Source organism: Lontra canadensis, unplaced genomic scaffold (assembly GCF_010015895.1).
Source record: "Lontra canadensis isolate GAN:19392208 unplaced genomic scaffold, GSC_riverotter_1.0 scaffold72, whole genome shotgun sequence".
Classification (NCBI taxonomy): Eukaryota; Metazoa; Chordata; class Mammalia; order Carnivora; family Mustelidae; genus Lontra; species Lontra canadensis.
The window spans coordinates 5,434,523-5,459,653 of NW_022631066.1; the positions used below are offsets into that span (position 1 = coordinate 5,434,523).

Here is a 25,131-nt window from a genome sequence, read left to right on the forward strand (position 1 = left end):
TCTCAGGGCATTTGTCACTGGCTGTTCCTCTGACTGCAATACTCTTGACTTAGGAATCCAAATGGCTCACTAGTCATCTCCTTCAAGTCTTTTTTGAATGGCATTTTCCCACCACAGCCTAACTGACCAGCCTAGAAACTGTGATCCTTCCCCAGCTGTAACACACACAACCGTCCATATGCCTTCTCAATCCTACTTCTTACTCCACTCAACTTCTAATGGACCCCGTACTTTATTTCCTTGCCATGTTGAATCAGTTAGCTTTTCCCTCCTTCTAGAATGTGAACTGCACTGGGGCAATTGAGTTTTACTCACTAATGTATCCCCAGCACGTAGAACAGTGCCTAGCATTCAACAGGCCAATTCATGAATGAATGAGGGAACAAATAAATGGTATGAATGAGGGACATTCATTTTATTTCCCATTATTTTCAACTACAAACAATGTTAAGGTAAATATCCTTATATACATGTGCTTATGTGGTGGTCCTTTTATTTCTATATGGTCAGAATGCTTTCCAGAATGGAAAATTTCCCAGAGAAGCATGAGTATCCTTCTCTGGCTACCTGCTTCTCCATTTCTCTGCCATCCAATGGTGGCTTTTAAAAACCTTTCCCCATCTTTTTTTTTTTTTTTTTTAAGATTTTATTTATTCATTTGACAGAGAGAGATCACAAGTAGGCAGAGAGAGGGGGAAGCAGGCTCACCACCGAGCAGAGAGCCCGATGCGGGGCTCGATCCCAGGACCCCGAGACCATGACCTGAGCCGAAGGCAGAGGCTTAACCCACTGAGCCACCCAGGCGCCCCCCCCATCTTTTTATTTTGATTTGTATTTTTCTGATAACTTGAGGACTTGAGCATCATTTGATATTTTTGTTGATTATTTGAATGCAATCACCTGTGAATGAGTTATGCAGATCTTTTCTGGTTGTAAAAATTTTCATCTCCAGTAAGTCTATAAGAGTTATCTGTATGTATCCAACTTGTAATTGACACACAAAAATTTTTCTAGCCTATTGTTTGCCTTTTGATTTTGTTTATGGAATTTTTAGGCCACAGCTATAATTTTTTTTTAAGATTTTATTTATTTATTTATTTGACAGCAATCACAAGTAGGCAAATAGGCAGGCAGAGAGAGAGAGGAGGAAGCAGGCTCCCCATTGAGCAGAGAGCCCGATGCGGGGCTCCATCCCAGGACCCTGAGACCATGACCTGAGCCGAAGGCAGAGGCTCAACCCACTGAGCCACCCAGGTGCCCCTACGGCTATAATTTTTCACCATCAAATACATGCATCTTTTCTTTTGTGGCTTCTGGTCTTTTGGAAGTGAGATTCTGTCCTTACATTGCCCATAGTTTACCCTCTGTTTTCTTGCAAGAGTTTTATTGTTTTTACTTGTTGCATTTAAGTCTTTAATCCATCCAAATATATTTCTGTCTATAAAATACACAAAAAATGTCATTTCCTTTCAGCTATGTACCCAGATAAGCCAACTCCATACTGAAAAAGACTATCTTTTTCCCCACTGAACTGGTCTCTGTTTTGTATTAAATCCTAATTATCAACCTCAGTGTCCTGATGGCCTATCCTGTTCCATTAACCTATAATCTAGCGTATACTAACTTCATGCTTTAAAAAAACAAAACAAAACAAAACACGCAAAAACCACACTTGGTGAGGAAGAGGAAATACAATCTGGCAGGTCAAATGGAGTAAGAATATTCAATCTGGAAATGAAAGGCAGGCCAAATGTCAAGCAAAAATGAACACATAGGCTGTAATGGAACGTCATAAAGTTTTCAATCTGCCTGAATATACAAATAATACAGGTATTCTTCTCTTTTTGCTAGTCATAGAATGGCTGAGACAATCTTGGGTATTTTTCCTCTGAAGTGTCATTTTAATTAATTCCATTATAATCTTGTCCTTTTTCATTGTGCCTATGCTTCAATTGTTTTGAGTGATACTGTATTAGAGTTCTCCAGAGAAGCAGAACCAATAAAATGTATATGGATCCAGAAAGACATTTACCGTACGGAATTGGCTCATGTGATCACAGAGGCTGGCAAGCCCCCGGGGATTCGCTGTGTGGGCTGGCGGGCTGAAGACCAGGAAAGCCAACGGGACAGATGACATCTGCATGCAGCGTTGAGGGGAATTAATTACTCCTTGCTCAGGGAGGCCAGTCCTTTTTTGTTCCATTTAGGCTTTCAACTGATTGGATGAGCCCCACACCCCTTTCCCACATTACGCAGGGTAATCTTCTCAACATTCACTGATTTAAATGCTAACCTCATCCAAAGACCCCCCCTCCCAAGCTGACACATAAAAGTAACCACCACAAATACCTCAGTTTTTTTTTTTTTTTAATCCCTAAGAAAAGCTAGATTTTATCCCTAAGAAAATGTAGACAAGTTTTATCCCTAAGAAAAGTTGTCTCTAAAATGGTTATTTTTTTATCCCTAACAAAAGTTAGATTCCATGGTGGGGAGCATACAGAGTAGGCAAGACTTCTGGGTAAAAATAAATGAGAATATAAGCTTACTTCTGCTCTGACCCTATTACCTGGCAGACCATTAAGGATTCCTTTAACCTCAAATAACAAGGAAGGAGGCAAACCCTGTCAAGAGTTTGTTGATGTTCATTCCTTCCATCACCACTTATCTTTTATGTCTCAGCCCCTACACGTCAGAGGGACTGGAACAACACTGGTGGCCAGGCGCTGGCCACTGGAGCCACAAGAGAACTCCTCCCATTGTTAACCTCTGCCTACAGCAGGCATTTATCTGAATGTCCCTTACTTGTTGAGTAGATAAAACCTGTGAGTCTCTTAAAACAGGAGTCATGGATTTCCTTGTTGTAGCAATATCAGTTCTGGGTCTAGTCAATAATTCAGAGGTTACAAAGGACTCACTCTCTTTTCATGAAGACTATTGAGCTCTGCCCACACACAGACACAAGGAATGCTGTCTGATATTCACTCAAATGGTGAAGGCAGATTTCCAGGGGTGCATTACTTGGCCTGGGGATCTCTGTTAGACTTACCTGGGGTATGATCCAAGTCTGGGCTCAATGCTTCAGCAGGAATTCTGGTGCCAATGGCCCAGTCCAAGTCATCTTCAGAGTCCTGAGTAAGACTGCAGGCTGTGGTCCAGCTTCCTGAAGTTGTTTCAAAATTGCAACTTCCTGGTGTGCTTGTATAATGGCCTAAGGAAAGGATGATATTAATAGAATGTTCTGGAAATGTACATTACACTAGGTATTATACTACGTTTGTGATAATTTAGAATTAGTGCCTGCCTATTTTACTTATTAATCAATTTAAAGAACCAGAACATTGGCATCCATTGGTAATTTCAATTGTACAATGTACATGATAGTTTTTTTTTTTTTTTTTAATCAGAAAGTCTAGAGGCAGTGCATGAACACTGTCATTTATCCATGAAGGCATTGTATGGATTGACTAATAATATTATAAATGATAGATAAAACTGTGTCTACACATAAGCAATGAACATAATATTATGATAATACAGATAAGTCAGATCAACTAAATCAATAGCTTCAATTGTCTCAAAGTTCAGTTCAGTCTCTGTGTTCACTCTGGTGTTTGAAGAGTACAGACGATTAGAGGGGCAAAGTCATTAAGTAAAAAAAGGTGCCTTTGGAGAAGTAGTAAACTGTAGAGGACACACACCCTCTCAGCATACCATACTAACCAACCACATACAACATTTCAGAGCTAGTCACTCAATATTGAAAAAAGTTCTAAGGTTTGATTGATAACTCATTAAAAATTAAGTTATTCATAATGAGACAAATTACCAGATAATAGCTGAATGTCTACTACTTAGTCATCCGTGAAAAGTACCATCATAATACAACTGATATCTGCTTTCGTTTTTAATTTTTTTCACACAGCAATTATTATCTTTGAGCATTCACTGTAAAAGTGTGTTGTACAGACAGAGTGATCACGTGATTTAACCACTAGGAATCAATTGAGATTGTTATTGACTTTTCCTTCCTTTTTAGAAAGATGACATTTATGTTGCTTTTAATATTTCTTCTCCAGATGGTTTCCCGTTTCATAACTTCTTCTTAATGTAAAACTAATACTAGCATAAAGAAACTGCATCAGGAGAAAAACTTGCTGTTAAAATGGATGACAAACATATCGAAAGCAAAGCTTTAAAAAAATTGTACAGAAAATGTTCTGGATTCCTGATGATATTCTCATTAAATATCAGTATTTCACTTCTCAGGCATGATTGCATCTTATCCTTAAAATCTAGAATCATTTTTAATTATGTACATTTCTTTCATTCAACATGGTATATAATGCATTTAATTTTAGATGCTTATTTATGGGCTCTCTATATCCCCTCCTTATGTTTATCATTCTAGTATCATGATATAAATAGGTTTATAATGTGCTATCAATACAGATGAAAGTAAGAAATCTAGTTCTCCAGGTGTTTAGCTAACATAAGAGCAAACATGCAGAGTCTTCCAGTATAAATACAAAATGGCCATTGTGTGTTCTTTAGAATGATGTCATATAGAGGTTCTGCACTATTGTATTTCCATGTAACTGACTCCCTAACACACAGGACCTATAAAATAATTGTTCTATATCCTTTTTGATTCTCTGTAACCACCCTTGAACCTTCTGTTCCACCTTATCTAACATATGACTTTATGTATGACTCTAAAGATATCAATACAATCACAATAAATTCTATTTCATTCTCTCTACCTCAAAATTATGTCATTTTTCCTTTTCCCTTTTCTAGGGCTAATCTCAGCTTATGATTTCAATACCTTATCAAGCATTCTATAGCTATTAGCATTCTATGGCTCCACTTATTTCAGTTAGAGAACTTTTCCAGGTCCTTCAATCTCACACTTTCTACCAATTCCTTTCTTATAACTTACAAACATAGCAGGGTGCCCCTCTTGATTTAATTTTATATTCTTAAATTTCTTGCTCTGTATACCTTTCACTCAACCTTTCCCACAGCCCTTCACACTTTAATGCAGATGACCTACAAATCTACAGCCAGGATGGAATGCAGGTGTTTACCTTCAAATGTTTGTTGAATATTCCATTTGGAACTTGCAACTGTTGTCTCAAAATCAAAAAGCCTAACATGAACTCATCATTCACCTCTCCAAATGAGTTCTTCTCACTGAGATTACTGATTAAATTCAGAGAATGAATCCTCTCTTTTCTTAAAGATTCTACCTTTGAAGTTATCTTTGGTTCTACATTCCTCATTTCCATATTCAGTCTATCACCAACACTTGTCGGTTCTCCATTTGAAAACTTAATTCTCTCCTTCCCCTGAAGTTTATAACCTCTGCCCCAGTTCCATTGGTCCAAGACCCTGATTTATTTAAGAGCCTATTTTTTTTTTTTTCAGTGTAGCCTTCACTGATCAACTTTACAAACCCAAACCACATTAATCATCTTTAAGAACGCTCTTGTGTTATTTCCATGGCTCAAAATATCAGGTTTTTCATACTGTTTGAATGTACTCTCCTAAACTTGCCTTGCATACAATAACCTTTACTTTGATGCAAAATGTTTTGAAACTGAATCTTAAAATTGCCTCTGTGCCAACTAAATTTTTCAGAAAATTATCTCTTAAATAAAAACCAATTTTTTTTTCAAATTTCATGTTTAAGACTACTTTCCTCTATTTTTTGAATGTTTTCCTTAGTTTTGGGGGGTTCATTTATCAGTCATTCCTTCTCTCTCTTGTAGAGGACAGAAGTGCTATTTTATTTGACAATCCACCCTCTTTCACTCAGATAGCCAGACATGACTTATAAGTTATCTAAGTAATCGTGATGGGCAATGTTTTCTCTTTCCTCATCTTGATTAGTTTAGCCATAGTCCTGGGATACAATATAGACATTGAGCCTTACTGTGGAAAAGGCACCTAGGAAAAGTTTGCCTTTTTCTTAAAAACAAATCAAAAGAAAGAAAATCCATTTATTTTTTTCTCAGGCTATCACTGTAAAGACATGATCATTGGGACCAAAGACATTATATGGGTAGGGTGGCTAACTTTATTACAAAGTCATTTACATGAAAACATCCCTGGATAAAGAAGGAAGGAGTCCATGTAGTTCTAATGTTTTGATAACAGAAGTTGCTACAATCAACCAACTCTAGGATTCTTGCTTTTGACCTCTTACTACTAGAGATAATACAGCTTCCTTATTGTATTAATTAAACATTGGATGGTTCCAAGCAACTGAAAACCCAAGAAGTAGAAGCTGAAACAGACAGGAATTAATTCATCTCAATTAAAAAGAGGCCAGGAAGTTGTCTGTTTAGGGGTGGTATTGTGGTTCAACTGTGTGGTTGCGAAGCACTTATTTTCCATCTGTTATTCCTGTCACCTTATCATCTTCCTGCTCATTCATGGTTGCAAAAGGACTGTGGTACTCCCTAGTATCACATGTGTTCAAGGCATTGAAAGAAGTGGAAGTGGAAAAGAGAAGAGACTTTTCCTCTAGTCTGGTGTTTTTCCTTCTAAAGAGATACCTTCCCCAAATTCCCATGTATAGTCATTGGCCTCCGGTGGCTACAAGGAAGTCTGGAGAGGATGGTATTTGTCGCTGGTCGCAATGCCACCACAAATAAAATTGGGAGTTCTGTTTTTAAGAAACACAAAGGAGGGCCAGGCAACTAACAGGAATTACCATGATGTTAGTAAATATATTATATTACTTTATTATATTACTATATTATATTACTATATTAGTAAATATACTTAAAGTATTACCACCAACGTCTCAACAAATGGCATTTTCCCAGTGGTATAGTAATCCAGCCATACAGTGGTATGGTCAGTGTAAAATTGATCAACTTACTTATATATTTTTAAGAGCTGGCTCCATAATTATTTTTAATTCATCACATTCACATATTTGCCCTATTGAGCTATACCACGAACATAATACAGGGATATTTAATACTTTCTCCTCAGCATGAAATGGCTTCATAGAGTGCTGCATTGAGAAGGATTTGGAAGACTTTGGGTTCAGTGGGAAAGAAGGCTCTGACTGGATAATCATGTTTGTAGCTGCTGCAAAAGGCAGCAGAGTATGCACTCATCTACACCCTGCACATCCCTAGCCTAGAGGACAAAGCACACTTAATACAGGCTTTAGGTAATAATTTTCTTCCAAGTAAAAAAAAAGAGCACATTTTGGGACTTTATGGTTTCTTTTAAAAAGAATCGATTTCATTTATTCCAAACCAGGAATTTTTCCAACAGGAGTCAGAGATGCAAAAGAAAAGTTTACCTTTGTTTATGACCTACAGTAAAAATTTACTTTTGAGGAATTGCTGAGTTTATTTTCTGGTAAGTATATAAAGTATATATAATACATCCATTTGACTGACAAATTTCAAGAGAGTATAAAAATAATGAATGGAAGATGCTGACATTATCAATCCTACAAGACTGAACAAATACATTCTTTATATCATTTAATTCCCAAAGTACTCTATAGAACGGATGGGATTCTAGCTAAGATGAAGATGAGGAAACAAGTCTCTGAGAATTTAAATAGGTTGCTGAACATAAGAGGGTCAACATCAAAATGAAGACTTCAGTTTAATAAACCAAAGGTCCATTTTTTCCTTATTTTTCTCCAAAGGTCATTTTGAAAATTTTGTAATTTATTTCATCATCCACAACAGATTATCTGATTGCAGGAATCTAACCCTGATGTCTCCAATGTATCCAAAAGACTTTCAACATAAAATACTGATGAAGTCACTTTGCAGAATCAGTAAGCCACCCGTATACCCACGTGTGCCGTGGAGTGCTCCTTTTGGATGTGAACAAAGTCTGTCAAAGATCTTTAGGAAAGTGACCATTTCATTTGTCAACATACTGTTTTAATTAAAAAAAAAAAAATCAAATTATGTATGCGGTAGTCCACCAAAGCTGTAGGAAACACTAACAAATATGGGCATGCAACTGACTCAGGTTCTGAAAATCAAAACTGCCTCTGTTTATTTTCACATCAATAGGTCAAGTAGTGTGGGAAAAATAAAAATCATATAAAGCAGTCTGAGAGGAAAAATGAGTGAAGCTGGGGTGGGGGGGGGAACAAAAGCAGCATTCACATTTGAAAAACCAAAATAGTAACTATTTAGGTTTTACAAGCCAATATTTACGTTTCACGGGCACGTGCATGCACGTGCGCATGCACACACATGCTTGTCTTCCTCTGTACTGTCCAAATGTGCTGTGATAACCTTATTATGAATAGTATATGTTACATTTCAAAACTAATCAGAATTCTTTTATAACCAACTTTTTCAAAAAGCAAAGAACACCATATTTTAATATATCCCTTTGCACCCCCCACCTGGGAGAAAGTGAGTTTCTGAAATCTAAGACAATGTCTTACTCATTTTTATATATTCAACACTTAAAAAGCTGTTTCCAGCCCATACTAATAATAGGAATAAATGGAAGAATATAATTTGTATATAAATATTTTCAATACATGTGCATCTGGAAGTGAGAGGAGGAACATTTACTGCCTGTAACTATTTTTCTTTGTGCACATGACAGCTCTCCTTCCCCTCACTGGATTATGTATGTCAATGTCACCTTGTTCAAATTATTTTTCTTTTAGAAAATTCATTTTCTTTTGCTGGTGATTTTTTCTTTGACTTTTGATTGGATATTACTTATTTTCATATGCAACCAATGAATCGTTGACCACTAACATCAAAAACTAATGATACTATATGTATATAGTATACATACATACTATAATGGTACTATATGCTGATGATTTTTTAAATACTCGCTACTTGTTATGTCTGGTGGGGAAAATAGTGATTTTACAAAGGTTTTGGAGCTTTTTTTTTTGAGTGTTACTGGAATCGGTTCTCTACAGTCAGTATCAAAAAATGTATTTTTGGGAGTACTTTAAAAAAGCTAGAAAGAACACTAGGGGGAAAAAAATAAGTTAAACCTAAATAGAAGCTTTTTAAAAAGAAAGTAGGAAATCTTTCAATATATTATGAATTTCATTTGAGAATGCATATATTATAAAGGTAATACATAATAGTTTGTAAAATTAAGATTATGATACTGTGGCATTGATAGTACAGTTTAGGAAGTGCCAGTGATTTTTCACTCCCTTTGATACTTTGACTTAAAATTAAAATATAGCATTAATGTTGAGAAATTTATGATAAGTGAATTCAGTCCATCATAGCAAGAAAAATACTATATGGTTCCAAATACTGGTGTTAGATAGCCAGATTGTCAAATGCATAGAAACAGAGAATCAAATGGTGGCTTTCAGGGGCTGGGGGAGGGAAATTGGAGCATTAATTGTTTAATGGGTATAGGATTTCAGTTTTTCCAGATGAAAAATGTTCTGGAGATGAAGGGTGGTGATATCTGGACAATAATGCCAAAGCACTTAATGCCACTGAACTATACAGTTAGAAATGGTTAAAATGGTATATTTTATGTTATGCACATTTCACCACAATTTAATAAAACTAATAAACACAAGAGAAGAGAAAATGAACACTTCAGAAGCATCATTACTATAAGATCTTGAGGAATAAAATGGATATTGAGTTAAAAAGAAAAATTTGAACATGACTTCTATGATACTCCTTTCCTGTACATGCATGAAATTGTCCCAAACATAAAATCTACCCCCTTTCTCTGTTTGAATTGAAGCTAGACATTTTAATTTGCATGACCACTGGAAAGACCCAAGAGTGACCTTCTAGAATTACCGAGGCTAAATCATATGAATTCTTCCTGTTTTTCCTGTGGCTCTTGGAATGTTTGCTCTTGAAAGTATTTACTCTGGTAAAAGCCAATCCCATGCAAGATATCCGACTGTCCTGTGATAGCCCTGTTATGGAAAGCCCAAGCCACATTCAACTGCCCTGGAGAATGAGATGCTATGTCAAGCCAGACAGAGAGATCAAAGAGTAATAATGTGCCAAACCCGGAGGGAAGGAAGCCATCTTGAAAGTGACCCTCCAGTTCCAGCCATACCTGCTGGGAGCCATGTGGATGAGAAACAACCTGCCTTGCTGATTCTTTTCTGAATTACTGATCCACAAAATTGAGTACAAAACGAAACTTTTTTAGGCTACTAAACTTTAGCGTAGTTTTCTATGCAGCAAACCCTAATTGCAACAGGTAGTTTATATGGTAGTGAGGTTCCGTATGAATGCTCATCAAAAAGAAATACAAAAAAAAAAAAAAAAAAAAATCTTTGGATTTAAATACATGCTCATATTTTAAAACTACATACTTGGTTTTATGCATGACTTCTAAAAATCACTTGAATTAAAGTTTGAATAAAAAAACCAATGTGGCTGGGGTGCCGGGGTGGCTCAGTGGGTTAAGCCGCTGCCTTCGGCTCAGGTCATGATCTCAGGGTCCTGGGATCGAGTCCCGCATCGGGCTCTCTGCTCAGCAGGGAGCCTGCTTCCCTCTCTCTCTCTCTCTGCCTGCTTCTCTGTCCACTTGTTATCTCTCTCTGTCAAATAAATAAATAAAATCTTTAAAAAAAAAAACAATGTGGCCAATCTAGTTCCATTTTCCCAGAGCAATTGTAACTGATTAATCATTTACTAGCATTTATTTGAAGTGCTCATTTTTAGCCTTATCTATAAAATCAACCATCTTCTGGAAAAGGAAATGAAAACCAATGAAGAAATGTAGACCAACAGGTCAGTTTTGGCGATTAAAATTCTGACACCCCCCTCCCCCTGCAGTTCTGCCCAATGACACGCTGAGAAATTTTTAGGACAAGATTTGCTGTGGCGTTTAGTATGGGGATAAAACAGTGTAGCGGGCTGCGATTTGGATGTGTGGACAGAGAAGCTGGGAAAAATGTTTTGACTATTTTAAATCTCCTCTAGTGCATGGAAAGAGTATTTCCTCTCCGTCATCAATGCCAATATGTTACTTTCCTAATGAAGTAAAATCTGTGCTGAATGGGCTGCACGAGAGCAGACAGATCACTTACCACAGTGAGCCTCATCAGACCCATCAGGGCAGTCTGGCTTATAGTCACAGACAAGGTGGGATGCAACACACTTCTTGTTGTGGCACAAAAAATCAGTGGCTTCCGGGCAACTCTCAGAAGTCTCTCCCACTGGGGAAAAATAATAAAAACAAAGTCATTTTTATAATATTTCTTTAAAATTCTAATGTTCCTTTTAGTGGTTTTACAGATACACTTAACTAAGTTACTGGTTTTAATAGCTGTCCAAGGCAGACTTCTAGACACCTCTCTGCTCTCAGTCTCACAGCCAGTTTCCCAGCAACTTATACAGACTGTGCTTTCAAAATCATCCATTGCCTAAATCCAACATCTTAATCAATGCAGTAAAAATGTTCTGTTTTGGGTGCCAACTTAGTTTGCTAGTCTCATTTTCTGCAACTCTCCTGGTAAGCACCTGCAGCTAAACCACAGTACACCCTACTCCTTAAGGGCTCATGAAGAGGTCACATGTTCATTTCTCCATGCGGGCACATCTGCTACCTCCTTCACCTACATTGGCCATTCCCTCTTGGGCTCCTGGCGGTCTGCTCAACCTCAAGACTCAGGAAACAGCTCCCTTCTCCCCTCGTTTTGCCTTTTCTTTGTCAGCCAAGCCCCAGGTGGATACGCTATGTTTCATGCCACCTAAGAACCCTTCTATTCCTATGTTAAATGTTTACCACCTCATAGAGCAGCTGCATTACAGCTCTGTCTGCCCCTCCAGTTTCCAAGCCCCTTAGAAGCAGGAGTTTGGGTTTTATTTTCTTAAGCCAAACACAGCTCCTAATCCATAGTTTGTGCTTAGTAAATTCCGGCTATAGTAACTGAAGGCATAATGGTTTTATCTAAAGGGAGCTTAGGAATTAGCATAGAATTTTCAAAGCAATTCATACTTTTTAATTGAAGTATAATGAACATACAGTGTTATATTAGTTTCAGGTGTACAATACAAAGATTCACCAATTCTATACATTACTCAGTAGTCATTAAGTGTATTCTTAATCCCACTTACCTCTTTTCACCCATCCCCCCCACCACTTCATCTCTGATAGTCATTAGTTTGTGCTCTATTTAAGAGTTTTCTCTTTTTTTTGCTTGTTTGGTTTCTTAAATTCCACATATGAGTGAAATCAAGATATTTGTCTTTCTCTGACTGACTTATTTCACTTAGCATTATACCCTCTAGGTCCATCCATGTTGTCGCAAATGGTTGAATAATATTCCACTGTGGGTCTTTACATATGTGTGTGTGTGTGTGTGTGTGTGTGTACACACATCTTTATGTATAGGGTATGGTGTGTGTGTATATTTACACATAATATATATAAATATACACATACACCATTATCATTCATCTACAAATAGATATTTGAATTGCTTCCGTATCTTGACTATTGTAAATAAGGCTGCAATAAACAGAAGAGTGAATATATCTTTTTGAATTAGTGTTTTCATTTGCTTTAGATAAATATCCAATAATGGAATTACTGTATCATAAGGTATTTCTACTTTTAATTTTTTAAGGAACCTCTGCATTGTTTTCTACTATGGCTACACCAATCTTCATTCCCACCAATAGTGCATGAGGGTTCTTTTTCTCCACATTCTTGCCAACACTTGCTATTTTTTTTTTTTAATTTTATTTATTTATTTGATAAAGATAGATCACAGGTAGGCAGAGAGGCAGGCAGAGAGAGAGGGGAAGCAGGCCCCTTGCTTAGCAGAGAGCCCCAGGTGGGACTCGATCCCAGGACCCTGGGATCATGACCTGAGCCGAAGGCAGAGGCTTAACCCACTGAGCCACCCAGGCGCCCCAACACTTGCTATTTCTGTTGTGTATGTGTGTGTGTGCGTGTGTGTATGTGTGTGTGTGTGTGTGTGTTTTGTTTTTGCCATTCTGACAGGTATAAAGTGATATCTCATTGTTTTGATTTGCATTTCCCTGATGGTTAGTAAAGCTGAACACCTCTTCATGTGTCCTTATGCCATACATATGTCTTCTTTAGAAAAATGTCTGTGTCCTCTGTCCATTTTTTAAATGTGATTATTTGGGGGTTTTTTTGGTACTGAGTTGTATAAGTTCTTCATATATTTCAGATATTAATCCCTTATCAGATATATCATTTGAAAATATCTTCTCCCATTGAGTAGATAGCTTTTTTTGTCTTGTTGATGGTTTCCTTTGCTGTGCAAAAGCTTTTTATTTTGGTCTAGTCCCAAGAGTTTAATTTTGTTTTCCCTTGAATGAGGAGACTTGTTGAATGGAAAAATGTTTCCATTTTTCCAAAGAAATTTCCAAAGAAATCACTGCCCCTATTTTCTTCTAGCAGTTTTATACTTTAAGGTCTCATACTTAGGTCTTCAATCCATTTTGAGTTTATTTTTGTGTGTGGTGTAAGAAAGTGCTCCAGTTTCTTTCTTTTCCATGTTGTTGTCCAGTTTTCTCAAAATCATTTCTTGAAAGGACTATTTTCCCCCATTGTATATTCTTGCCTCTTCTCTAGCAGATGACAATATAAGTGTGGGCTTATTTCTAGATTTGCTATTATGTTTTATTGATCAATATGTCTATTTTTGTGCCATTACTATACTGGTGTGATTATTACAGATTTGTAGTACATCTTGAAATCTGGGATTGTGATGCCTCCAGATTTGTTTGTCTTTTTCAAGACTGCTTCAGCAACTCAGGGTATTTTGGGGTTCCGTACAAATTTTAGGAATACCTTTTCTAGTTCTATGGAAACTTTCATTGGTATTTTGATAAGGATTGCATTAAATCCATAGATTGCTTTGAGTGGTATGGCCACTTTAACAATTTTCACAGGTAGGGTCACCTGGGTGGTTCATTCGGTTAAGCCTCTGCCATCGGCTCAGGTCATGATGTCAGGGTCCTGGGATGGAGCCCCAAAGCATCGGGCTCTCTGCTCAGCAGGGAGCCTGCTGCCCCCTCTCTCTCTGCCTACTTGTGATCTCTCTCTCTGTCAAATAAATAAAATCTTAGAGATGCAACATGGGGGGCTTGGGGGGTAGGAAAAGAATAAATGAAACAAGATGGGATCGGGAGGGAGATAAACTGTAAGAGACTCTTAAAGTCACAAAACAAACTGAGGGTGGCAGGGGTAGGGGAGTAGGGAGAGGGTGGTTGGGTTATGGACATTGGGGAGGGTATGTGCTATGGTGAGTGCTGTGAAGTGTGTAAACCTGGCGATTCACAGACCTGTACCCCTGGGGCTAATAATACATTATATGTTTGTAAAAAATTAAAAAAAAATTTTCACAGGTAAATTCTACCAAACATTTAAAGAATTAATACCAATTCTTCTCAAACTATTCCAAAAAAATAAAAGAGGAAGGAAAGTTTCCAAATTCATTCTATAAGGCCAGATTTACTGATATTGAAACCAGACAAAGAGATATATAGGCCCATATCTCTGATGAGCATAGATGAAAAAATCTTCAACAAAATATTAGCAAACTGAATCCAGCAACCTGTGAAAATATTGATTCATCACAATCAAGTGGCATTTATTCCTGGGATACAAGGATGGTTCACTATTCATAAATCAATCAACATGATATCAGTTTAATAAGAAAAAGGACAAAAATGATATGATCACCATATGATCAAGAAATGCAGAAAAAACATTGGACAAAGTACAACATCCATTTATGACAAAAACTACCAACAAAGTAGTTTCAGAGGGAACATATACCTCAACATAATAAAGGCCCTATATGAAAAATCCACAGCTAATATCATCTTCAAGGGAGAAAAAGAAGATATTTTCATCTAAGATCAGGACAAGGACTGTCCACTCTCACTTTTATTCAGGGTAGTACTGAAAGCCCCAATCACAGCAATCAGATAAGAAAGGGAAATAAAAGGCATCCAGATTGGTAAGGAAGTAAAACTTTTACTATTTGGAGATGACATGACACTATATATAGACTATATATATATATATATATATATATATAGACTCCACCAAAAACTGTTAGAATTAATAAATGAATTCAGTAAAGTCACAGGATTAATTAATTAAAAAATTAATATACAGAAATTTCTGCATTCCTATACACTAATAATAAAGTAGTAGGAAAAGAAGTTACGAAAACAATCCCATTTACAGCTGCCCCCAAAATGACAAAATGGGAAGAAACTTAACCAAGGAACCTAAAAACCTGTACTCTGAAAACTATAAAACATTAATGGAGGAAATTAAAGATGATATAAAAAAATTGGAAAGATACTCCATTTCCATAGATTGGAATAACCAACATTGTTAAAAGTCCCTATTACCCAAAGCAATCTTAACAATTTACATATTTGAGTATCATTTTAAATCACAGGAAGTCCAATGACGATACTTTATACCTTCACAGAGATGTGCATTAACGGTCCCAAACTATTTTTAATCTACTTCACAAATTAAATAAAGCTCACAATTCCTTTGTTACAGATTATAATAGGTACATAGCTGATGTGCCTGAGATAAGGGTAATTTACTCAAAGTTAGGTAGTATTTCCATGAAGAAAAAGAATAAATCTCTTGATAAAAATGCAAGTTTTAACTTCTATAATTTCCAGAAATAATTTACCAGTAAAATATAGTATAAAAATGAAGAATGAAAAGAAGGCATCTAAGAAAATGGCAAGAAGTTTAACTATGGGCATCAGCAAGAAGAATTAAAGGTCATGTTCACTGAGTGGTTTATAGAAGAAGCTTTGCCATATAATTTTTAATTAACACTAGTGAGAATTTATAGTTAACTCAGAGCAGTATGTGGGCATTATTTAGTATGCAACTCTATGCATTGGGGATTATTTTATTTCTCCATGCCATAGGCTGTGGAGCCCTATATAATTACTCCACAGAGGAAATGTGTTTTGACTTTAAATAATTCACTCTTTAGTATTTAAAAATGCCTAGAATAGACTACATGTCTAAATGAGGCTCATTTCCTTAACAATATAGAGTAGCAATGACATGAAAAGAAATCAAGTCAGTTCTTTGCATTGCGGTAAGGCAACCAAAGACTAAAATATCTATAGTTTAGACATCACCCCAAGAAAAAAGAAAAGAGCCTACAATTCTAAGAGAAGTAGATCTTCTTTAAGAATGTAGACAGACAGTTGTTACCAAAAACATCACTGTAAGTAGAAAAGGCAGATTATGTTAGTGGGACTGTCTTACACGTATTCAGCAACTTTCAGGTTTATTCAATCAAAATGTTAAAAGTAGTACCTCCTACCTGGTTGACAAATATATGGGATGAATGATAATCTCACATATTCCACAGTTAATGATATAAGAATGAAAAGAACAGTGGTGCTCATAATAGAGAGTTGAGATAATATGGCTGGCAGAATAGAGCATATGAAAAAAAAAAAAAAGAACTAGAGTTAATATTTATTTTAGGAAAAAAAAAAAGTTGGGGCACCTGGGTGGCTCAGTCAGTTAAGCATCTGACTCTTGATTTCTGCTCAGGTCATGATTTCAGGGTTGTGCGATCGAGCTCCACGCCAGGCTCTGTGCTGAGCATGGAGCCTACTGAATATTCTCCCTCTCCCACTCTCTTTGCCTCTACCCACCCCTACCCCCCCCAAAAAAAAAAGAAAAAGAAAAAGAAAAGGTGGCAGAATCCTAAAGACCTAAAACTAAAGCATGATACATAGAAAATCCTACAATGAAGAAAAGGTCTATAGAAGAATGTAGCTGAGATATTTAATAAAAGGATGATGCATATGTTAAGACTAATATGCTATGGATTGGAACAGACTGTCACCAGCCTGAAAGTGACTCCAGTTTAAAACTGTCTTTATTCTGCTTTGAAACAGTACTGACAATCAAGAAGCTCTCGCCCCTTTAAATTTGTATTTGGATTAAAAATTTTATATACAGGGTTCATTATACAGAACTAGATATAATCGTTCTGTAGATTGTATTTGTGGGCAAACATGAGTTTTATCATCTTCTCAAGTGATGATATTCAATATACCCTCAACTGCAGACAGTAAATTTCACATGGGCATACATCTTTCAGCACCTTCATTTCTCCTACAAAATATACTCATCACATGCAAGACATAATGGGCATATTCCCTGCCTTTGAAGACAATGCTATTTAGGTGGTAATGCCATGTCTTCTCAGGTGACTCTGTTCTGACCACTTCTCAGATTTACCTTGTTTTTGAAGACTTTTCCTAGTTGGAGAATACTGGCTAAGTCTTTCGTAGCATGCCTTTCTCCTGGAATTTGGGTTTGTTGTTGTTGTTATTGTTTTATTTGTTTTCCCCTCATGATTAGATAGAATTAATGGTCTAGGGGAAGAAAGACTACAGAAGTGTTATTTTCATCAGGTAGTGACAAGAGTATAAACTATTAACAGGACTTGGTAGTGCTCCTGTTGACCTTGTTCACCTTGCTGGTGTAGTGCCTGCCATGATTCTCCACTGTAAGGTCTCTTTTCTATCCCTTTCCATACTGCATTCTTCGGAAGGGAATCAGTGGGTGTAGGCCACATCTACAGTGATCTACAGTCCCCCTTCTTCAGGGCATGGAATCTACATAAATTAGCTGGAATTCTTATTCATGGAAAATGTTTCTTCTCTCTCGTTTACTTATTTATTCAGTAAATATTTATTCGGATGATCTGAATATTCAGTAAATATTAGTATGGACTCAAGAATATTTTACAATTTGAGTCACAATACAATGCAACTTTATTTTATTGTTCAACTTGTTCCAGCTTCGGCCAAGAAGAGCTCTTTCACTTGGCTCCTGGGTGCCTTTGATATACCCACCAACGTAGGCTTCTCTTTCTGCACACCACCTTATCTTGTAGCACTGTAAGTTGCTTCAGGCTCATCTTGCATGTTTTCTGGCCCAGTCCTAGGATCAGCCATCAGCCATTTCTCTAAGAAGTGATAGGTCCTTTTTTTAACCTTTTTAAGATTTTATTTATTTATTTTAGAGAGATAAAGCAAGAGAGAACAGAGCAGGAGGGAGGAGCAGAGGAAGAAGCAGACTCCCCACTGAACAGGAAGCCTGATGCAGGGCTCCATCTGGGACCCTGGGATCATGACCTGAGTAGAAGGCAGACACTTAACCAACTGAGCCACTCAAGCTCCTCACCCTAGTTCCTTTTACTGGAAAATGTTATATGAAACCAAGCTCTGGGTACTAGGTTGCTCCTTGCCACTGAGATGTCATTGTTTCTAAGCTATAATGACTTGAAAAGTCATGCCATTTTTTCAGTTATAAAAAATCATCAGTATTATCTCCTCACCTAATGTCTTTCCCTAAGTCTTTTCTACCTCTGGAGCTCCTATTAGATAAATGTTGCATTTATTCCTCTGATCCTCAGTGTCTCTTAGTCACTGTCCTGTGTTTTTCCCCTCTTTACTATGCAGTATTCTGGTGAGTAAGCTCATATATATATATATGTGTGTGTGTGTGTGTGTGTGTGTGTGTGTGTGTCTGTACACACACACACATATATATACACATATATATTTTATATGTATATATATATAAATATATACACATGTGTATTATATACTTATATTATATATATATATATATTTTTTTTTTTAAGATTTTAAGATTTATTTATTTAGAACACATGCAAGCGGGGGGAGCAGAGGGAGAGAATCTTCAAGCAGATCCACACTGAGGGCAGAGCTGGGGCTGATCTCATGAGATCATGCCATGAGGCGAACCCAAAAGTCACTGGCTTAACAGACTGAGCCATCCAGGTGCCCCAAAGGCATATTCATTTGATGATTTACTCTTCAGTTTTTTCTCTAATCCACTTTTCCATTGATAATTATGTTGTTATAATTTTATTACTAGTTTAACTCTTTTTATTTAGCATCCTGCCTATTCTTTTTATCATGCTTTCCTTTTTTCTGTATCATAATCCCATTAGCAGATGGCCCCAACAGCATAAATTTATACCAGCTTCTGCACTGTCCTTGAAGTTAAAGTGGTTCTAAAAACTGTAGTATTAATTTGCTGTTTGGAGTTCTCACTCTTACATTACATTCCATCCTATATGTGGTGTGGCACCATTTCATGGTTTTGGTTTCGTGACGGTAGCTCCTGTTTTGTTTGTTTTTCCCAGGTCCCTAGACAGACAACAAATTATCTTTGAGGCTTTTCTGGAAAGGACCAGGCCTTATGCAAAGGTTTCATTGTCTACCTCTCCCGTTCCCCCTACAGGATTAAAAAACCCGGTCTCCAGGTACTATACTCTATGGCCAGGTCCTCAAACCCTTTAGGCCACTGGGAAGTTAGCTTCCACCTATGATCTAGGTTTTGAATCCCTTCTTATGATCATAAGACTGGTAGATTTTTTTTTCTTTCTTTAAATTTAGAGTACTAATTTGCACTTTTCAAAGTATTTTTATATGTTTTAGTGAGTGGGAAGCATATCCCATGATATAATTTTGTCAGTTCTTCCATAGCCTAAATTTCAATATAAATTTAATTTTAAAAACTATTAATGTCTTAGACCATGTATTCTAAAGATAACCCAAAGAATGTCCCATAAAACATTTTCTCCCAATAGTTCTTTATTTAACATAAACATTACACTAATTGCATTTTGTTCAATGGTAGATCTATGCTTTAAAAAAGAATCTCTGAAATTGGCATATATGATTTTTTTTTTTATCTTGTGTTCACTTAAAGGTAAACATATATCAGCATCTGAGGGCATCCACTGAAGCAGAAACATTAAGATGCATTGTACTGTCTGGAAGAGGGAACTTTTCCATAAATATGGTTTCTTTTTACGGGTTAATATGTAGGTTTGCCTGGTCATTTGTCTGTTTTAACCTCTTGATTATCTTTGGATAGTTTTTATGGAAGGTATGTTTCAAAAGTTTTATCATTCTAAGTAAGTTTACCTCTAGTGAGAACTGGTAGTGCTCAGCAGTAAATATCGATTATTTTTTAAAAAGATTTTATTTATTTATTTGACAGACAGAGATCACAAGTAGGCAGAGAGGCAGGCAGAGAGAGAGAGAAAGGGAAGCACGATCCCAGGACCCTGGGAACATGACCTGAGCAGAAGTCAGAGGCTTTAACCCACTGAGCCACCCAGGCACCCCGTAAATACTGATTATTAATGGGCAGTCCAAATATGAGGACCAAGGTAATGATCTGAACCCCCATTCTTAGAAAAGCTCTGTGCCCTTAGGTAAGCCATTTAATGTTCATCTCTAAAAGGGAGTACTGAAAATCAGTCTCCCATAAAAAGTACTAAATGTTTACATCTAGTGATGTTATCACCTTAGAATCTTGTATTCATTCATCCTAGAAACATGTATTAAGCCACTGTTGGACAACATGGTGGATACTGCAATAGTTCTTACCTTCAAAGAATTTATAACCTGGGGATAAAAATTTATTAGTAAAACAGTATGGGTAGCACTATAATTAAAGATATTTATGTGTTGCCCTCAGAAAGCAATAAAAAGTCCAAGCTTACAGTGTTGCATTAATAAATATTTAATGCAGTTCTTTCATTGATGGCCTTTCAAAGTGTCTGTCATCTCAGCTAGTCATTTAACCAATTAGAAAGATAGACTGGACCACTTGACTGAGACAAAGCGGTTCCTTTATGAATTTCCTTTATAAAACTCCTTTCTTCTCAGTTTCCTTAACAAGAAAGTTTGACAACATATGGAAGGTTCGGGTCTATTTGAAGGAAAAGCAACATCTGGTGTAAAAAAGAAAAAGGCTAAAACACATTTTGGAAGAGGATCATGCACCCCAAATCTTCCTTCACAGGTGAACTGTTTATTTCACTTGAGCACTCTCCTGCTCTGTAAATGCAATCAGGGGCAAGTCTGCAAATGAAAGGAGATCTCAACACTGCTGACAACTTAATATCGCATGACCCGTATTTTCAAACATCCGGAAATTAACAATACCTTCCATAGTTTCTATTCAGCAGAAGCATTTAAATCTATCTTATGTTAGAAAAATTGTTAGGTTTTAAGAAGGTCAATGCACATATCAGGCAATTCTTAGCAAGACATCTGAAAATGTAACCTCAGTGGTCTCCGCGAAGGCAAAGTTCAGCTTGTGTCAAAATTATCAGAAGTGTTAGCAGAGTTAGTGGACCATGTCTTGGCATACAGTGAGGGTTTAGGAACATACCAAAAATAAAAGAAAAAAAGAGATTCAACTGGTGCATGCTAAAATCTCCTAAAGACTGATATTTTCATGTTTTCACACAAAAAGGTGATTTCATAAACTATTTCTGGTTTGTATGAATGAAAATATTGATATTTCTACTTTAGATCCGGACATATGTTAAATATCCAGTGTTCTTTATGGATTCTTCATATTCTCTAAGAACAATGGACTTCTGAACCCCAGGCAATATATCAAATCAGTGACTCAAAGGTTTCGACAGGAAAACATTATTAGAATGCCTGAGAAGGAAGGAAGGAGAAATAATAAGGAAATAAAACACCACCACCAACACCATTCGCACCTCTTTTCTATTCATTATGTACCTCAAACAGGATGCTTGTTCAGCTATCTGGTGAGTTCCTGATTACCATTTTAAAAGAAGTATCAACCTTTTCCATTCTGGACTTCACTGTTGCTTCTGGTATGTGAAATGCCTTTCTTTTTGAAGCTCCCTGTTCCCTTAGCTCCTTGGCTAAAGGAATCACATTCCTGGCCCTCTGACATTTCTTCACCTTCCTTCTCATCTTGGCTCCTTTTTAGACCAAGCCTTTTAATTAATTAATTAATTAATCAATTAAATTTTTTTTGAGAGAGAGAGAGAGAGCATGCATGTGAGTGGGGGAGGGACAGAAGGAGAAAGAGAATCTTAAGCAGGCTCCATGCTCAGCAAGGAGCCAGATACAGGGCCGGATCTTGGACCCTGAGATCCTGACCTGAGCTGAAGTCAAGAGTCTGATGCTTGACTGACTGAGCCACCCAGGCTCCTATGGCTAAGACTTTTAAATGTTAACAAAACAAACTGTGATTCTGCTTTACTTCTTTTTGTTCTTCCTTGGACATCATGGTTTTATGTGCCACCTTGGCCTGATGACCTGATATCTACATCCCAATCTGTACCTCTTCCTGAATTTAGAAACCTACAATACATTTTTCTGTTGGATTTCTCTACAGCATATCAGACACACTAAATATAACAAAAAATACACACACTTTCTTCTTTTGCCTACTTTATCTCTCCCACCTTCTTGCATTACTTATAAACCTCATAATGCCTACCTACGTATGGTCCACAAACACATAGATTTTTCACCTATTTCTTGCCTATATTCATGTTTCTATGTTCTCATCCCAGAATCCTTAGCAAAAAATGACCTTGATTTTCTCAAGGTTGGTAAAACTGGTTTCAGGACATGGACTAAAAAAGAAAGTGAGCAATTAATTACATCTATTATTGATCTCTCTTGGTCCTATTATAGATTGGATGGGCTATAGCAATGGCCAGTAACATATGCAATAAAAAACAATCCCATCTACGAAAATACATGGCCTTCTTAAAAATATAAGGTGCTAGAACCTCTCTGATTTTGGTACCATTTATGGGCTTTAATGAAGAATAAGAGATTCTAAAATGCTGAACAATCTAATTCAGACTTTTTAATTAGCCCATCCTGTCTATTATTTATGTAGTAAGGTTACTGCAGGACACTGTTATATAATTTTCAATTTATGTGCAAATTTCAGGGTCATACAATGATCAAGTTATGCTTTTGTGTGCAAAATGAATACAAACAAGTCTAATCACAGTAAATATTATCTTTGACCCTTTCCATTGAACTCCCACATATTTGTAAGATGTATAAAATTTTATTCTGCACTGTATTGTCAATACACTATTTGAATCAGCTCTTCAGAATTTAAGAGGAGTACTATCGACTGAAGATGATTATTAAAACTGAGACTCAAAAAACACAGAACTACTTTATAATAGTAAACAAATAATTTACAAAAGAAGAAAATTTAAAATATTTTTTAACAAAACGTTAATATCTCCCTGAGTAAAATCTGTAACAACTGTGTGATCTGCTTAAATCAGTGGATCTTTCTGAGGCTCAGGTTCTTTCTCTGACAAATGGAGATACTGTAGGTCCTATACGAACTTGTGTGTGAAATTCAGATGAGATGATGTATGCAAAGTTTTTAGTATATGCTTGACACTTTGATAAAAGTTCTGTTACTGTCAGTTCTTCCATTTTCTTCTGGGTTCTGGACTGCTTGCCCCTCAAAACCTTTCTTTATGTATAAAATGTGTTCTTCAAAGATTTAGCTAACATAAAATATATAAAGCTGATAAAACTATTCTATTTATGGATAATGGAAGTCCTAATTCATTCATCCTGGGCCAGCTTTCTTTCTACAACAAAACACTCTCTTGTGAAACATCAATAATATTTTATATTATCATTTACTTTCTGAACAGAGTTAGAAAACAAAACCAGTATTAACAAATAATAAAAATTGTTGATTTAGGCTAGGATCACTTTGCAAGGATTAAATCAATACATTTTCACAATAATCTAATTGTAAAGAAGAGGCAGGGTAGCTAACTGACTTGTCCCAGATTATACAGCTGAGAAATAGTAGAGTTAAAATTCAAACTCAGATAATGATATGAAAGCCTATCAATTATATAGTATCTAAGATCATTGCTTTTCCAATCAAAAAGAACAGAATCCTTGTTTTGGAGAGAATTAAAATTGAGAGAATATAATTAAAGTTTATGTTATAAAAATAAAATTAAATAAAGTTCATGTTCTACACTTTTAAGGAAATTTGAAAAATGATAAAATATTTAATGTTTTCTTTGAACACAACATAAAAATTTTAGACTCAAATACCTGGATACTCACTGGATTCACTAAAAATCTCAACATAGTATTTAAATTGCTTAATATGTTTCATAAGTTAGTTTAAAGAGAAGCTCACCAAAGAGTACATTATTTCCTAAAGAATAAAGCAAGACTGACATCTTGGGAAAAGATGTACATTTTAAATAGCTAACCTTTCAAAAATGGTATTATAATTTTTCATAATATATGTTATAGAACATTCTAAAACACCTTTATGTTACTATTATATTCTACATTTTTAAATATTATGGATGGAAAAATCACTTTTTGATTAGCATTTTGGGCAGTATGAGATTTTAGTCACCTTATTAAGATCATCTGAGAGGAAATACCTACATGTGTAATACAATATTGAAATGTTTTTAAATGCAAGAGTCTTCAAAGCCAGAGATGGAATGGATTCAGCCAACTGGAAATTTCTGTTGAAATCTGGAGACAACTTCATTGGCTTAGGGCCAGCCCAGGGCACAGGATGTACTGGAGGCTCCTGTACAAAACTGGGACCTGCAGGCTTATACCTGCTGCATAGAGTAAATGAGAAACCTGTCTCAGTGGCAGATGAATATACATCCATATATGCAGATACGAACATGGATGTGTGTGTGTGTATTCGTATCCACATGAATCTAAAATTTCCATGGAATAACAAAAGGCTAAAGTAGAGCCAAGGTGCTTCCATAAGAGACTATAGACTCCAGATAACAAAACTTACGCATAGCAAGATGGTGTGTGAGAAGAGGGTAGAGTAATAGACCACCGAAACATAAAAGACCTAGTCTGAGCCTCACGTGTTTAGAAATTTGATTTTTGACAGACCCGACATTCAGACTGGAAGGAAAACAAAGGACTAAATATATACATTATCAATCTTCGGGATGAGCTATGGAGACATCAGAGAGTACATAAAGATTTTACAGTGGATATTAAGGAATAGAGTTTTAAGGAAATTGATTTTTAGATCTCCATTTCCAAATGTGAAGCTTCCTAAACTGATCTACTTGAGAACCCACCTGTGATCACTGTGGTTCTCCTTTGTGCACTTGCTTTATCAGCACACTCCATACTTTGCAGAAGACAGACCTTTTCATCTTCCCTCTATCTGACATTCAGAGATATATATATGGCCAGGTTGTGACAGGAGAGATGTGGTATTTCTAGTGCA

At 36.3% G+C, this 25,131-nt stretch overlaps 1 protein-coding gene across 1 annotated transcript in view; it reads right to left on the reverse strand.

Annotated features, from left to right (window-relative positions):
• The window catches only part of MALRD1 (MAM and LDL receptor class A domain containing 1), a 736,704-nt gene that overhangs the window by 213,192 nt on the left and 498,381 nt on the right, over positions 1 to 25,131 (reverse strand). Inside the window, exons 31-32 of the mRNA XM_032880867.1 lie at positions 11,054 to 11,182; positions 3,047 to 3,208 (exon numbers count right to left, since the gene is read on the reverse strand). Coding sequence (XP_032736758.1) covers positions 3,047 to 3,208; positions 11,054 to 11,182 — 291 coding nt within the window. The remainder of the gene's footprint in view (positions 1 to 3,046; positions 3,209 to 11,053; positions 11,183 to 25,131) is intronic.